Source organism: Pyxicephalus adspersus, chromosome 8 (assembly GCF_032062135.1).
Source record: "Pyxicephalus adspersus chromosome 8, UCB_Pads_2.0, whole genome shotgun sequence".
In the NCBI taxonomy this organism is placed as follows: domain Eukaryota; kingdom Metazoa; phylum Chordata; class Amphibia; order Anura; family Pyxicephalidae; genus Pyxicephalus; species Pyxicephalus adspersus.
Genome location: NC_092865.1, coordinates 32,386,733 through 32,403,429, shown reverse-complemented (window position 1 = coordinate 32,403,429; position 16,697 = coordinate 32,386,733). Strand labels below are relative to the sequence as shown.

General features: G+C 36.5%; 2 protein-coding genes across 3 annotated transcripts; one reads left to right on the top strand and one right to left on the bottom strand.

Annotated features, from left to right (window-relative positions):
- Positions 1 to 4,576, top strand: LOC140336218 (allograft inflammatory factor 1-like). Its single transcript, XM_072419214.1, has 5 exons — positions 1 to 60; positions 1,114 to 1,180; positions 1,782 to 1,823; positions 2,558 to 2,720; positions 4,185 to 4,576. The coding sequence occupies exons 1-5, from the start codon at positions 7 to 9 to the stop codon at positions 4,387 to 4,389; spliced, it is 531 nt and encodes a 176-aa protein (XP_072275315.1). The 5' UTR covers positions 1 to 6; the 3' UTR covers positions 4,390 to 4,576.
- A 4,378-nt stretch (positions 4,577 to 8,954) lies between these two features.
- MYOC (myocilin) lies at positions 8,955 to 16,454 on the bottom strand. Of its 2 annotated transcripts, XM_072419943.1 has the most exons (4): positions 15,811 to 16,454; positions 12,860 to 12,931; positions 12,128 to 12,256; positions 8,955 to 11,959 (listed from the first exon to the last, which is right to left on the bottom strand). In XM_072419943.1, exons 1-4 carry the CDS (start codon positions 16,334 to 16,336, stop codon positions 11,172 to 11,174), a joined length of 1,515 nt encoding a protein of 504 aa, XP_072276044.1. In that variant the 5' UTR covers positions 16,337 to 16,454; the 3' UTR covers positions 8,955 to 11,171. The 2 variants fall into 2 exon arrangements, with proteins under 2 accessions (XP_072276044.1, XP_072276045.1); XM_072419944.1 differs by lacking the exon at positions 12,860 to 12,931.
- Positions 16,455 to 16,697: the final 243 nt, after the last annotated feature.

Here is a 16,697-nt window from a genome sequence, read left to right as displayed (position 1 = left end):
TTTTCAATGTCAGAGGAGCAACGTGAAAAATTGGAAATGAATATTAATCTCATAAATAAAGTAAGTATTCACTTTTGTGGACACTTATATGTGTGAACAGCGTGGCACAAGTGGGTCTGAATTTACCAAAATAGCCAGTGCCTAGGGTAGCAAGGTTTGGGGACACAGTACAAGGGAACAAATTGTAAAAACTTGATGAGTCTTGAGCTACATAATTTCTAAATGTACCTTGGTGCTTGTTGGGTGGGGGAAGTTTTTATCTTGTCCTGTACTGCATTCTGATAGAAAAAAAAATGTATAGGGTCCATTTCCTGCTAAATATTTTTGTATTGTTCTTTTAAGCAAACAAAAACTGCCAATACTGACCTCTCCAGAAAATGCTAATAGACAAAATAAATTGCTGATATAGTGGCTTTATCACCATACTGACCAATATCTGGTATGCAGTCCAAGAATTCTGACTTTGGTTGCTGCATACTAGTCCAGAGAAGTCATTCTGAAACCAGAGATGGGCAACTAGGGTTTTCGATTAAAAGTAAGCTCCCCACAGAGCTACAGATTTTCTAAGAAGTACAGCAGAAGCTGTTTGCTTTCCAACATCACTCACTCATAGTGACTGAAACTCTGCCTTTCAGCATTTCTCAACCTTTTTAACATGTTGGAACCCTTGAAATAGCTTTCAGGTCTTCAGGGAACCCTTTCTAAAACTATTATAGCCACAGCTCACAATTTGTTAGCATGGTGGTCAGTGGGAAGAATGCCTCTTACTTTTCTCATAATCTGTTGAGTTTAATCATTTGCACTGCAGCTTGCAGAAGAATGCAAAGACCTCCAGCATTGGGATGATTCTCATTCTTTACCCTGTGATCTTCCTGTTAAATAGTAGGCAGCAAAGCTACAACGGTAAATCATGGAATTTCAGCTCTTACTGTGCCGTTTGACAAAGTTTTGTGTAGGTGTCTTGCTGCCCGTTACTCAGCCTAATATATATGTATTGGGGAAAAAACATGTAACACATAAAATGAATGACCTAAAGTATAGAGTTTAAGAAAAATGTAGAATTGTTAAAAATATCATCTAATTATTATTATTTTTTTTTTTTTTACTTGATAGGAATACATTGGGGATGTGCCATTTAAAGACATTACAAACCTAGCAATTAAACTGGAGAAACTGAAAAGTGAGAGACCTTCATTTTATATATTTATTTACAAACTTAGAAAAAAATTAAATGCCACGCTCGCAAAGTCAATATTGTTTGAAAGTAACATATCCAACTAATTAGTCAATATCATGCATGCAAATGACCAAGCGATTATAGATGTCTGTAAACATATCAAGTCTTTCACCTTTCAACTATCTATAAATGGGACTTAATGAAGTGAATGACTTGCCATCAAGGATATAAACTCACTTATTTTAAAACCTGTAAATGTTTTGTAAAAGTCAAGAACCTCAGTCTTTCTTTACATGCCTATAATTTTGAGGTCAATTGAATTCCTTCTTCTGTAGCAGTGATGAAGACTTCCAGGAGCAGGGGTGGAATTTACATTGGGTAGAGTCATCTGTATCATAATAGGAACTTTAATACAAAGTATATATGTAATTAGTAGGAAACTAGTAGGATTAATAATTTTTTAGTTTTCATATAATTAAATTATATAAAGCTGATAAACCTTATATAGCTGATAAATTATTAATTGTTTTAGAACTTAACTACAATGCTGTAATAGGTTTTACCAGGAAAATTATTTTTATGTATAATTTTTTCTAATTTAAAGGACTTTTCATGAAGTATGACTACAGCAGTGGCGGAGAAATTGGTATGTGTAAAATGTAATAGGTGGTATTGGCCCCAGGGGGAGTTTTACATTTAATAAGTATGTTTGAAATGTTGACCATCTGTTTGATGTTTAAATATAACACAAGCCATGCTGTACTTTGTGTTGGATAGACTTGGGAGGAGTAAACACATTTTTTTCCTAATAAACTGTGTTCTCATGGGGAAAAAAATCCTTTTTCCAAGCTTCTGTCCCTCGGGGGGAATATAAGTATATTAAAACGTAGTAAACGAGTACTGTGCTAGCTGTTAATTAATGAAGATTTGGATTTAAATGCCCTTTATTGCTAAACCTAAGTTTATATGGAAGACTTTGATAAACTTGCAGAAGGTTTTGAAGTCCTCTTGAAAGTTTGCATTTTGAATAAAGACAGAAAAAGAAATCCAAATCATCCTAAAACATGCATCTTAATGACGTATAATGCAATAAATAGTATTGATAAAATGTATAGATATTTACTATAAACAGAAATGGTACTTGTTTTGTGTGTTGGTGTTCTCTGGCCTTCACCTATTACAGGACAGTGACATGAAGGTCAGCTGCAGCAACTAGTAATAGCTGTGGGTGCCGCAGCTGGAAATGTACTTGCACTGTTCTACAAGTATAGTTTAGTATAGTGATATTTAAAAGAAAAAGAAATTCCATTCAAAGACTGTTTTTTATTTTTAAATTGCAGTGTTAACAGTAATGAAGTGAGGAGTTGTTTTGTGTTGTAGATTATACTGCCTTTCATGCCCTGGCGCGGGAACTTCGTGTTTTTACTACTCTGGCAGAGCTGAAGAAAAGAGTACAGGAAATAACTGGCAGTACTAGAAACATCCTTTCCTATGAAGACTGTGCCATGGCCATGCTGGGTCGACGCTCAACTATGTGTCAGAGGTAACTTTTGATGTTTAATTTATTTTTTTCTTCCAAAGCAGGTGAAGTCTTTTTGATCATAGTGACAATTGGATTTTTAGGTGTCCTCCCAACATTACTCCATAAAAAGTTGCACTAAAGCCATATAAGGGAAACAAACTGTTGCTCTAAAAAGTATCTATTAACTGCTTTCATTTATTACCAAAAATATTTATTAAAAGTTCTTATGAGAATCAACTGTACTTCTCTAGTGATGGAGACTTGTCGGTGAAAGCTGCTCCCTGTGCACCATTTTTGTTACCGCAGTAAGCACTACTGGAACTACCTTCCCATAATGTAATGATGAATAGAAGTGATGCTGCCTGTCTTATGACCAATCTAATGCCTGCCTGCTTCAGAAAGCAGAAGGGGTAGAGCCAGGACAGCATATACAGATTTGGTTGAATAATCCTTGCAGTCCACCAGAATGGAAATGAAATACATGGTGCTGCTTCCAAAACATGTCATGTGGAAGATAGTGCAGAGAAATGGGACTGATGAGCACGAGGGAGGACAAATGTGTAAAAAGAAAGGTGGGGCTGAAGTGATCACATTCCATTTTAAGTGGACCTATACCGAGAGAATATTAAAAATGGCAGTGCTAGCCTCCTTTTAATAAATGATGAATTCATGGATGTAGAAATAATCTTTTGGCTTGGCATACCTGAAATAGGTGTACAGCTGACCATGACACAACAGACTGCACACCTGAGCTGCCTAATCATTCTGAGATTCAGACCGAATTTTAGAAGAGGGTCAGAACACCAACCAGCAATATTGTGTCCAAAATAGCACTTTATGTAATTTCTGTTTATAGGTAATCTTTAGGATCATTTTACCCCTTCCCTCTCCCCCCTCCCAGACTGGAGGTTAATAGTACTTCAAAATCTGCCCTGAGCTTTGAATATGTTGGCAATGTGCGGTATCCATGGTCTTATACAAGCTGAAGTCTATGTAAATGGCCTCATTGAAAAGTTAGAATCTGGTTATTGCAGGTAATAAAGGCACAGAGCCCGTCTAATTTTCAGTTTGGAGGTTATCAGCATTATTTTGCATTTTATTTTTCTTTATTCTTTAGCCTTCATATGTCTGACTTACCCCTTTTGTTCTTTGAGTCCTGGAGGCTTACCATCTTGTGAGAGTTGATTAGGACAAGTTGCATGCAAATAGACAGAACTGTCCACTCCTTCAGACTGACATCCACTCACCAAAGAACCTTGATATTTGTATTAGTCTTACAAAAAGCCAGCCAACTGCTTGCATCAATGTTGAAGTCATGAGAGGAGTTCTGAGGCAGGGTATATCCATAAATTCTTAAAACGTCTAACTTTCTGAATTATTTGTAGTTGCACCCCTGTACTTCAAATGTGATTATGTATGTTCAAGCTGAAAATGTAGTTGTTCAAATCCATTTACAGAGCGGTCACTATGTGTTTCTTCCTAAAGGAAAATGAGAAACCATGGGGAAGATGGTGACTTTGACAAAAAAGCTTGCTGGTTGGACTGTACCCATGCTTCTTATTTTGGATATTTGGAATTTTCTATTCCCTCTCCTCTTAATTCTCCAATTACACCACTTCCTCCGCCTCCGCCACCATCACCTGCTGATATGTTTCCCGGGGAAAAGGTTGAGAGCTACCCAGCAGCATGACAGTTGTAACTCTGAGATTATAAATTTACATTTGTATAGTAAGTAAGTATTATATATTTAAACAATGTACTGAATTTTCAAAAGTGTAATAAAATGTTTATGGAAAATAGTATATTTTTTAATGGTTTATATTTTTGATTAACTAGTAGCAATAAAACTAATAAAATAATATAAATGTGGCACCTTGCTTGCTGAGTTATTACATTTTCTGCAGACCACCAGAATTAGACTAGCAGGCCAAAACAAGTCAGCAAACCTGTGGGAGCAGTGTTTTGATCTTCAGTTGTTTAGGTCTATGTTATATGCCCAAAAAGGAGGTCAACGGACTACCTGAATATACTAAATGATTTTTTTTTTCTCTCCATGGATTTTTTTTTTTCCTTGGGTGGCACAGGCATATACCAAGATAACAATACCAGGATATATTGGGCTGGAATTGTGATTTAGGGGATGTTTGGCATCATTTTAACAGATGGATCTGCCACTACTGATCTTAACTGAAAATCTTTGGGATGTGCAGGAGAAGACCTAGCACAGAGGTCCAACCCTCACATCACCAATACACAATCCTGATGAAAAATAATGCAACTGTGAATGGAAATACATTTTGTGACATTGCATTAGCTTGCCAAAATAATACCATGAGAAATGGGTGCAGTAATCAAAGCTAAAAGTGAAATATTACAGTGTGTCTTTTTTTGTTGGGGCCAGGCAGTGTGGATTAAGGGAAACAAATATAGATTGTATCCATTTTATTTATTTTATTCTTGTTAAACACTAACACAATTGCACAGCACATGCATTGGTGCAATAGGTTGTCATTCTTTGATAATCTCCTGGTTTGGCTGTATCCATGCTATTAAAATGACATTCCTCCCCAAATTGTTTTTTGGCCATCATAGCTCACATCTTCCATATTGAGCAAAATTAATTTTCAGATTTATATGGGGATCCACTAGGCCAAGGAAGGTGGTTTGTATAGGCACAGTATATTCTTTCTATGCAAAAATGTACATTGTCGTTCACATTGGCCTCAACGCATATTAGCAAAGAACATCTCTGCTGGATAGACTATTACATCATGTAGTTCTCTGACGTACTAAGACAAACTTCTTTTGCCATACTTATGCATAGGCATAGTAAGGCAAACTTTGCTTCTCTATATCATTCCATGCTTTTTTAAGAACCCTTTGCCATTTTTACAGCATGGTCCTCCAACACAGTATGGAATGTTCAGAAAGGAAATATGGCTGGTTAATTTACCACTGGAAACAACTACAGGGTTCTGTGTCAGTATATTCTTCAGGTATCAGTACCTAGAATAGCAAAATACACCTCTCAACATGTTTTGGTTATTTATTTATTACTATTAGTTGAACGTTCTTTTGTTTCCAACCTATGTAACTTCCCCAGGCTTCTTGATTTAAATTTAGTGGGGCTGATCCATATTACAAAAGAGAAGTATTGGGATATATACCTTCATTTTCACTTTCTTTACTGCGATTTAACCAGAAACCTATTGAATGACCTTTTAAAAAGCCTGTTCTTAACTTAAACTATAGTAATGCTTCTTACACCAAGCAGGGAAACTGTTATGAGAGGACCAAAGGAAGGCTAATGGAACTTTAATATTACTGCTAGACTAAACAAAACATGTAAATTTGCTCACCATGGATTGAGTATCTGTTATGGTTTTCATCCTTTATGCAATACTGTATTTACCAAACAAAAAATATCTATATTTATAATTATTCTTTAAACCTGATAATAAGAAAGTTATATTATACAAAAGCAATTCACTTTTGGAAGCAAACCTATACTAGGGATTATTTGAGATCCCGATAACCTTAGATGTGGTCACACACTTGATGGGCCTGCCTATGCAAAACCTTTCCAAACTTGGCAAAAAGTTGGCCTGACAACGGCTAAATGCTTTATATCGAGATATTGGAAATCGACCTCACCCCCAGGACTCTGATCTGTATGCTCAAATTAAGGATGTCCAGTTAACGGAACACCTCACGGCCCGGTTACATAATCCCATTGATACATTTAAAAAAATCTGGGTTCCATGGGACATTTACTTACTATCCCCCACTAGCATATTTCATCAATGTACCAGTCCCTCTCCCTAGAGAGGTCCCACTAATTAACGGAGATATTATATGGCCTACTTGCTCTGCTACACCTAGGTTACTGCTTCCCATTCCACCCTATCTATTCCGCTCTTTATTGCTTCATGTTCCTTTGTTAGTTTGTTTATTGATGACTAGGAATTGAAAGCTTACTTGTATATTACTCAATGACTTCACTTGTAAAGGTGTGATAATGATAACAACAGCTTTGACAACATTTACTTTGACAATGTTTGTGCCATATGCCCTGTTTTATGTGTTCTTGTTCTTTATTTATTGTAATAATACTGTTATGTTTTCTATCTATAGTCCTTGTGAATTGTTTCTGGACAGATTAACAGTTATTTTCTCTACTGAGAGTGAACTAGGTAAATCAATGCAGCCACTTAATCTAAGGACTGATAAACTGCGATATATTACAATTTTGTTCTTGCTTTCAGCTTAAATAAATATGTGAATCTTAAGCTACGTACACACGTCAGATTTTTATCGCCCGTTTCCAACGACAAAAATTGGCAGTGTGTACGCAGCTTTAGACTGTCGTTAATGGCTAAGGCACAGGTAAAAGCCAAGCAGTAAAGCGACAATGGAAACTACTTTGATGCCAAAATATTAGATCATAAATGGTCATTCAGAGGACATAAATTATAGTTACTGAAGGTATTAGAAAAAAATCTGTATAATCTTCTATATTGCAGCCAGTTACAGTCTTTGGTAATGGAAAAATAAACTCATGCTATTTAAACAATATGTAATGTTAGTCCTCCTAATATAAGAATTATTCGATGTCCAACATCCTATTCGTATACACTGACCCATTCATAAGGTATTGTGCATAATTAGTTTTCTTTTAATTAGGTGCATAAACAGATTACTAAAGGTGAACTTGACTCAAAAAATGATTTTGCCAATAAAGAAGTTAGGGGCCAAAATTATTCTTTGCAGGAATTTAACTGCCGAGCCAGGCCAGGACACTATCTGCATGGAATTTACAGTTTCTCCCCATGTTTCTCTGGGTACTCCAACTTCCTCCTACATTCCAAAAACATGCAGTTAGGTGAATTGGCTTCCCCCCAAAATTGGCTATAGACTATGACAAACTAATAACAATACTGATTGATCTCTTGTATATTGAGCTTTGATGTAAACAATACAAATATCAGTTTGCAGCTTTGAAAATTGTGCAGCTAACACCAGGTGATGTAATTGAGCTGCCACTGATTAACTACTTCTTTTAGAGATAAGTAGCCAGCAGTTTAACAAGCAAGACTGAGCTCTTAAAATTGTCCTAATAGTTTATGGCTTAGGCCAACCTTTCTCAACCTTTTTTTTACCGCTGAGGAACCAATGAAATATTTTTCAGGTCTTGAGGAACCCCTACTAAAACCAATTGTTTGGGGTGGTCAAAGGGGCAACAAGTTTCTTAAACTGGTGGCCAGTGGAAAGAATGCCTCTCTACAGTTGAGGCTGCAATCACCCCTCTAAAGACATTTAAAAACATCAGGCAGCTAGCTCTACCATGTGGTGTTGATAGCAAAACTATGCAGACATTATCAAATAGGAAGTTACAGTTCAAGGAACATATGTTGGATTCCTGTTGCTGGTAACAATCTTTTTTTCTGTTGTATGGAGAGAGGAGCACCCACTGTGCTCTCCTCCTTAGGAAAAAACATTGGTAATCTCTACTTGGTTGTTTGTCGATCCGCCAGGACAGATTGGTGAACAACATTGAAGGACAGTTCTACGCTAGATTTTCATCTGTGTATGTAGCCTAAAGCTGCGTACACACCTGCAATTTTTCTCGTTGGAAAGGATCTTTCACGATCCTTTCCAACGAGAAAAGACTGCACGATGCATGAACGATGCTGTACATACAGCACCGTTCATGCTCTATGGAGAGGGGAGGGGGAGAGCGAGGGAGCGGCACCCTGCTGCGCGCTCTCCCCTTCCCTTTCATTAGGATCGGTCGTCGTCCATCGTCCATGGATCCGCCAGGACGGTCGTCGGACGATGGACGACGACCGACTGTACACACGGCAGATTTTCGCCCGATAATTGGCCGATACCGATTATCGGGCGAGAAAAATTTGCCGTGTGTACGCAGCTTTACTCAGGTCAGGGGGACCCCCTACCATCTCCCAGCACAATTATGGCAGGTTAAGGTCAGCTTATTGGGGTATTAAGGAAAAGTTTGAATGCAGGAAACCAAAATACAATACTAGGAGTTAGTCCTTTGTACACCACTTTACTTTTTTTGGGGCGTAGATTTCATAGTGAAGGATCTTGTTTAATTTTTTTTTAAATATATACCTAGATTTGAGCCCTAATTGGCTTTAAAGAGAATTAGACTTGAACTTGCAAAACATAGAAAATGCAACTAAAGATGTTTTATCAAGGGCACAAAAAATAAATGAATACAGATTTCTTAGGAACATTCAAAAAATATATTTCTTTATTATTTTTAAAATACACAAATTATTTATTAGCAACAAATACAATGATAAATGTTTGAATAAAGCTTCTATAATAGAGAAGTGTCAACAAGAAAAAAGTAATGAGGGCAGAAAACATCATGGACTTGTTGCAGCTGTGCTTTTACATAATGAAAAGTCACTTGTGATCATGGCCCATGCACATGCGTGTGCTACAATTTTACACATAAGCAAAACGTACTATGCACATGTTTTCTTTCATTTTGAATGGCATCCCTATGCACTAAAGAAACAGACCTCCAATGCATCTGTATCACAGTGACTGCAATGCTCGGCAACACACTACCAGGTTTTGTGTCCAAGGGGAAAAAAATTGCACAAGGCGTCATGTGATCTGTTTTTGTTCGTCAACAGCCCATTCAAATGAACGTGCTGCATTAACAAAATGTTCACAAAAAGATCAGCAACAGATTACAGCAATGAGGATTTTTAAAAAGATGTGTAAAAATAAATTGATAAAACTGCACTAATTATAGTGGAATGTGCAATATGTTTTTGTCTATGGTCAGTGACATGAGCTGATCATTTCTTTATTGAAAATGGGGTAAAGGATAGTTTATTCTTACTACTATGCATTTATTAAAGAAAAACATGGGGGCTGTCATTGCTAAACAACTGATATTTAAACTCCATGAAGTCACCAATGGCAGTTTCCATGTTTTCCTTTAAAAGGTTTCCTTTTAGGTCCATGCACTTTTTGAGTAGGTAATTTGCAGGAAGGTATTACATTGTGTTTCTTCTTGTCGGGAGAAAACAACCCCTTGGACCAGTGTGCAAAGACCTTAATTTATTTATTTCTCTGTAAAATAAACTCATGTCAGGCAATTAAATTTTAGGTATAATGTCTAAAAAATGGTGAGCTGCTATATATGCTAAAAAATTCCATAGATTACATTTTTTAACAAAATCAAAACAATGGAAAACACAATTTACATTCTGGAAGTATACAACATTGGCAGTGCATTTTGTGTACATTTGTCCATATTGTGTATATTCTTTTGCAGTTCATCTATTTGATCCAAGTATCCAAAATATAATCCAAATATATCCAACATATCCAAAATATATTTAACAGCAGCCTTTATATGAACAAGGGAAAGTGCACTGAATTTAAATATGATAGTAGGTAAAAATCTCTCAATAGAAAATGGGGTTTGAACACAAAGCTTTATGTTTCTTCATTCTAAATGCACCAGTACACCCTTCTACCACTTAAACAAACGAATATGGTGTCAGATATATGAGAACAGTCACCCATTATACATTCCCAGGGGTGGTCTTTTAGTGGCCATGATAACAGAATACATTTCTGAATGAAGAAATTCTCCTTCATTTACTACAGCAGATTATGATAGTGACTGAATTATTTATCTACAGATATATATGCTCTAACAGCGACTTCTAGAAAGAAAGGGTTGACCTATTTTTGACACATACCGGTACTATAAAAATGGTATTTTTCTTACGTGCATCTGTATAATGAGGTGTATAAAACCTGGAATTCTTCATTTTGCTTGCCATGTATACCTATATCTATGTACACAAACTTCAGCATTGACGTTAAATCGACAGATACAAAATGTGCTGGAAGTGGTTAGACAGAGCACAACTTAATATGAACATATTAAATACCTATAACCAATAGTCATAAATGTGCATGTTTAGTATTTAGCTATAGTTTTTATGTTTATAATGTTTCATTATTATTTGTAAGTGCCTCTTTTTGAACAACTTCAAAGAAGTATATAGTATATGTAATAACAGCACGTGACTTTGTATTATTTATTTATCATTTTTAAGCTTTTCATTGGCTCTTTTTTTGTTTTTTGGATCGGAAAGATCTTGAAACAAGTTAGCCATATGTATGCCCTACATGGTTACATACTACCAGGAGTTCTGAATGCCACAAAACTTTGCAAAGCATCTTTTGTCTCCTCCTCATCCCTGCAAGTATATGTTATCTCTGCATAAGGGAACATTGTTTCCATGGGCTAAAGCATGGATAATATGAGTAATCAGTGCATGAGAGGTAGTTCCTCTTGTTCTTGGTTTTCTAAGTTTGGCAAAGCTTACCCCTCCGTTTTAGTGTACCCCATGCCTATAGGCAGTCATCCCACCCTGTCCACACTTGCTTTTTTTTTTCTTTATCATTTACTCACATCTTGGACAACCCTACGTCATAGGTGACCATATTGTAATTGTCCCAGCCATAAATTTTCTTTTCACTGGGGTTGTAATCCACCATACTGCCATAACCATACTGATTTTTAAATGGGATACCAATTTGCTTTTGAATACCAGTATGAGTGTCATAAGCAAAATTCAGTGTTGTGGTGGAGGAAGAATAGCTTCCAACTGTGTAAAGGGTACCACAGGCCATGAAGGCATTGGCAACTGAATGCTTGCGAATTGTGGTTTCCCAACTTTGCTTCACATCTAATGTTTTAGGATCTAATTGTGATATAACTATAGATCCTTTAGCCATATCAGAGCTATAGATAACCCACAATCCTATCTCATCTACAGCCAGATCAATATCTGTATAGCCTCCCCAGGAGTAAGGGTGCTGTCCATGATATCCAGCATTTGGAAGCTCCTTTTGGATTGCAATGGTCTCCGTCTTGAAATCATACTTAACTATTATTCTAGACTTTCGTCGTATATAATAGAGGGAACCCATATAGACTACAGCACCATTGCTTTCCATGGAGCGAGGAACAACATATACCTTGGTTGGGTAACCTTTTGTTAACTGGTCAAGGTTCTCATACTCAAAAACCTGACGTATATCTGCTCCCACTGTATTAATCCTCCAGATGGTGTCCTGATTGAATGGAGGAACTGGTTCTGGGTCTCTCATCCAGACGCCATATTTTCCAGCAATGTTGTCAGCCTTTCGGTAAGTAGTGGGTTCTCCAACTAAGGTAATTTCACCACAACTTCCTAGAAGTTGCACATATAGACACAATAAGAAATCGGTCAGGATATATTGTAAACAATAGTATTGGTGGAAAAAAAAAACTGAATTATCTAATATCTACATAACTGAATAAAAAAGGCTTAAATAAATAAAGTTATTATGCGTAGCTATATTATAGTGTATATTCTTACCACCCATTTTGGTATTCTCCAAACTCTTTGCAGTTGATTGGTTTTCTGGGATCATTCTTGAAGCTGGAAGTGCTGTAAGCTCTGATTTCAGCTCCTGGTAGCCCCCACCATCTGCTCCCCATCGAGACACTACAAAGTAAAAGACCTTTACATGTAACCAAGGTTAGTGCTTACCACCAATACTAATCACTTACTATTTTGTAAGTAATTTATTCCATATGAACTAGTTAAGTTACTAAAGATGTTTGGGCTGTTCCCTTCACTTGATTGATCACTCTTCATGGTCACTTAACTTAGTAAATAAGGTGAACCACTACTGATTTCAACCATCCAATCACGTGCAAGCAAAAATACATTTTTTCACATTTACTTGCACCTAATTGGGTAGGCTTTGGCCAGTGAACTTTTACTGTATTCATCTTTGCAGAATGATTTACTGTTAAGAACTAAATGTATCCAGTATATCAACCTCATATGCTCAAGACTCATTTACTAAGTAGACTCATTCCAAAAATGTCTCCTAGTAATTACTATAGTTGCACCTATTGAGGTGAATTATAAACATACATGACCTGTTTAAGATAGCTGGTGACTAAATCTAGGTCTAGGGTGCAATGGAAATTTGGATGGATATTAGCCAATATGAATGAAGTCTAGACCTAGATCTAGTCCTCAAATTACTGAAAGGTGTGTGTGCCTTTTTCCCAAATCTCATCTCAAGAAGTAACTTACGGTCCGCTCTATCCCTTGCTGCTCCTGCAGATGTTCTTCCTCCACTAGCATGATTTTCAGCAGGTGATGGCCCTGTGATAATCAGAACATAACCAAACAGATTTTACTTTTATGTCAGGACAAAACCCCTTCAATAGTTTCTAATAGCTAAATTGTGCAGACCAATAAATATTACTTAACTACATGTACTGTTGTCACATCATTGGCCCTCTTTGTGATATATGTTTTTGTGTATATCAAGATTTTTAACTCTGATTTGACCAGGCCAGTTATCATACTTTGGCTCTTTTGAAACCACCATCCCTGAATTCAATGTTCAATTATTCCAAACATGTCCCTAATGTGTGCAAAAGGTAGATAAGGAGGTAAGCTCTACTATAGTGCTTATTATTCAAAGCTAACAGTCCAACCTGGATACCTTCATAACTCAATATTATGATATATGGATACCTAATTTAAGATTATGAAAAATCTAGTGTTATGGCTTACTGAAGTTTATGTAACACCAGAATGGAACACAGACTGCTTACACTCATTAAAAAGTCAATTACTTTATATTGGGGACATTATTTCATTAAACTACATTCTAGTTAGGGTATTGTTTCCATACGGTTCCACTTATAGGAATGTGGTCTAACAACAAGCTAAATGAGCCTTGTGTGAACTTATGTTGCCCTTTTAATCTGTAGAATTTGTATATTCATTATCAGGCCATAAATACTTTGCTGACACCAGATCCTGGGGTCCCCTTAGGTATGTCCTGTCTCATGTTACTAGTCTTTGCAACTTAATGAACTGTGTTGTCACTTAAATAGGACTAGGAAGCAGGTCATGATCTTCCAGCCATAACTTTGTGGTCAAGCTGGAAAGAAAATAGGACATCACAAGGGAAGAGTTGGCTAGGCAGGTTTTAGCAGGCTACTGTCACAGAGATCACTCTAGGACTTTCATTCTTCCTTTTTTCTTGGAAACAAAATCTGGTGTTTTTGTTAGGATTTAATTTCTGCAGTGAAGTTATTCATAAAGCAGTCTAAATCCGTAGTAAATTTTAGTTTGGATTTCAATCTTATCAATATAATCAATAAGTTGTTTGTATTCTGCAAGTTTTATTGCAAAACATATGTATTGTTTATTCACTGATATGTATTTATTCACATTTGAGTTGATTTTATAACTATTTCTGTTTAGTAAAAGTGTTGTTGTTGGTTACAAATGTAAACCAAAACCCTGTGCTTTATGGTCTCTATTTGATGTACGGTGCTGTGTAGTATGCTGGAACTTTATAAATCCTGTTTATTATTATTAATAATAATAATAATAATAATAATAATGGGGGTGTCATGAAAATGTGTCCAAATCTCCAGTATAAGACGTGTTAATATGTTTGTATATACATTCAGTTCTTTCAGAAAGATACAAAATACAACTGAAATCTGGTAAAGGGATTCTGTCATTAGAAATTAATAGAGATTACTATTGTAGAACTATGCAAAAAGAATGTCAGTTCCCTGGCTGGTTTTCTGATGCTTTGACTTCAAGCTAAGTAATTCTGAAACTTTTCTAGAACTCTTTTACTGCATGCTTGTGACTAAGACACAAACACATCCAGGCATCTAGAACAGTGTTTCTTAACCAGAGTACCCCCATTTATTTCTAGGGGTTCCTTGAGCAATGATCAACTTGTGCCCCTCGGGTCAATTTAACTCACACCAATCTATGGCTATCTGTAAGGGTGACATCCTTTCAAATTGCCAGCAATAGAAGATGTATTCTTCCCACTGACCACCATACATACACTGTGAGCTGTGGATATAGTAAATGTAGTAGAGATTACCTTTGGACCTAAAAGTTATTTCAAGGATTCCCCTATATTGAAAATAGTTGGGAAAGCCTGATCTAGAATCCTCAGAGTTTGGGAGAACAAAGAGCTGAGTAACCAAAGCAGATTGTTATGTATTTGTATAAAAGCTGGGGCCAGAAAATGCTGGGCACAAATCTAAAACACTTGTGAATTTAGCCACTTTAGAGGTACATATGTTACCACTTCACTGGAACTGACAGTGATTGTACTGGGAATATGTTTTATAAACTCCTTTATTTTTCCACATTTGACTCCAGAGAAAAAAGTAGTTTTTTCTATATAACTAATGTAAAAACTATATGCCAATAAATGTTCTAGTCAAGGAACTATGTATTTGATGACAGATTGAGCCAAAATCTATAATAAATACAAAGATTCACTGATACCATGCACAATTCACTCTTTTTTAATACAAGCTGACGTGTTTGATCACTATGTTACTGCATATCATATTTCTATATCACTTCTATATCGATATTTATAATATATCCTATAAAAACAAGTAATGGTTTGGTTTTAAACCAATTAACTCATAATTCCAGATTACTGTCCAATTTCTCATGTCTAAAAGCCGAAATAGGCATCCAAAATGTTTTTTTGGTGGTAAGTATATTCTATTCCTTTGGCAGCCACCTCATTTAGTTCTGGAATAACAGAAAACCAACAAGTAGGATTCTTGAAATTTGGCTCAATATTACTCAATAATTGCGTTTCTGTTTGAAACCTAATTTACAAAGATGGCATCTCAATAGACTTTAACATAGATCCCTTGAATTAAGGAACCAATTTACTTTTATGTCTTGGTATTGACAGGCTATGGTATCATGCCAAGAATTTCAGTAGGAAATATTTGATTGGATAGGCAAGCACTAGAACATTGATAGGCTAAAGTAATGAATAAACTCATCTTTTAGCGTTAAACATGCAGAGGATTAAAACCTAGGTAAACTACACCATTTGACAATTTTGCACATTTTAATCAGGAGGTTGAAATATTATTCCCTTGACTGACTTGACATCTTTAGGTTTAATTTATGTTCATCATAGCTTTCTATTACAGTAGTACAATGTGTCACGGTTGCGGACTTACCTTGTCTTGGTGAAGCCTGCTGGTCCCTATTCCTTGATACCTCAGTAACAGGAGGACATTGCCCTTGTAGTAATTCCAGTCTCTCGGACAGTCTTTGTTTTTCCTCTTCCAAAGATGTCTTTTCTCTCAAGAGGTCAGAATAGGCCATTTCAAGACTCACCCTTTGTCCTTCCCATTCATCTTTTTGCATTCTTAATGTTTCCAGCTCCTTGTGATCATTTGTCCATGCTTGGGAAGAAGTGACTTCTTCTTTACCTCCTAATAGTTTATTCACCATCTTCTCCAAAAGGCTTACCCTAGTTTGTAAGGCAGCCATCTCTTGGGTACGAGCTGTATTTTCATGTTGCATGTCCCTTATAAATGTCATAGCTTCTCCAGGTTCTGTACAGCTGCCTTCTGAAGGACTGGGCACTGAAAAAGTATATGTACATTGCCCATGCCGATCAATGGCTCTGCGAAGTTGGGGACTCCCTTGTGCCAGGCAAAACACCAGTGGCACTAAAATATAAAGGGCAAAAAAACCCATACTTCTGCTCTGAAATATTTTACTGCTTGATATATGTCCACCAAGGCAATCACAGTTAAGGCAGATTGCTATCAACTAAAGTTTGTCTGTAAACTAAAATAGGTTTCTCTGTATGGGACTGCTCACCTCAGCATCTCCTTTATACACTTGTGTGGATGAGGGATGGGGTGGAGGCGTGCCCAGAAAAGAGGGATAGATAAAATGACAAGAATCTTCCAGACTAATGCCTTTCAACTGTGGAGTGACACTTTGCCCGGAGCCAGCTCATATTGCAGCCTATTGCTGCTTGGTAGGCGCTGCTTTCAAGAGGGCTAAATCAACATGCAAACATATCCAGACAGTTATAACATTACTGAAAGAC

Excerpts from the sequence above, each read along its gene's own strand:
- LOC140336218 (XM_072419214.1), top strand. The coding sequence starts at position 7 with ATGTCAGAGGAGCAACGTGAAAAATTGGAAATGAATATTAATCTCATA. Across the intron at positions 61-1,113 it reads ATATTAATCTCATAAATAAA|GAATACATTGGGGATGTGCC; the intron begins GTAAGTATTCAC and ends TTTACTTGATAG. Across the intron at positions 1,824-2,557 it reads CAGCAGTGGCGGAGAAATTG|ATTATACTGCCTTTCATGCC; the intron begins GTATGTGTAAAA and ends TTTGTGTTGTAG.
- MYOC (XM_072419943.1), bottom strand. The coding sequence starts at position 16,336 with ATGGGTTTTTTTGCCCTTTATATTTTAGTGCCACTGGTGTTTTGCCTG. Across the intron at positions 12,257-12,859 it reads AGCAAGGGATAGAGCGGACC|TGTCTCGATGGGGAGCAGAT; the intron begins GTAAGTTACTTC and ends TTTACTTTGTAG. Across the intron at positions 11,960-12,127 it reads GGAGAATACCAAAATGGGTG|GAAGTTGTGGTGAAATTACC; the intron begins GTAAGAATATAC and ends TGCAACTTCTAG.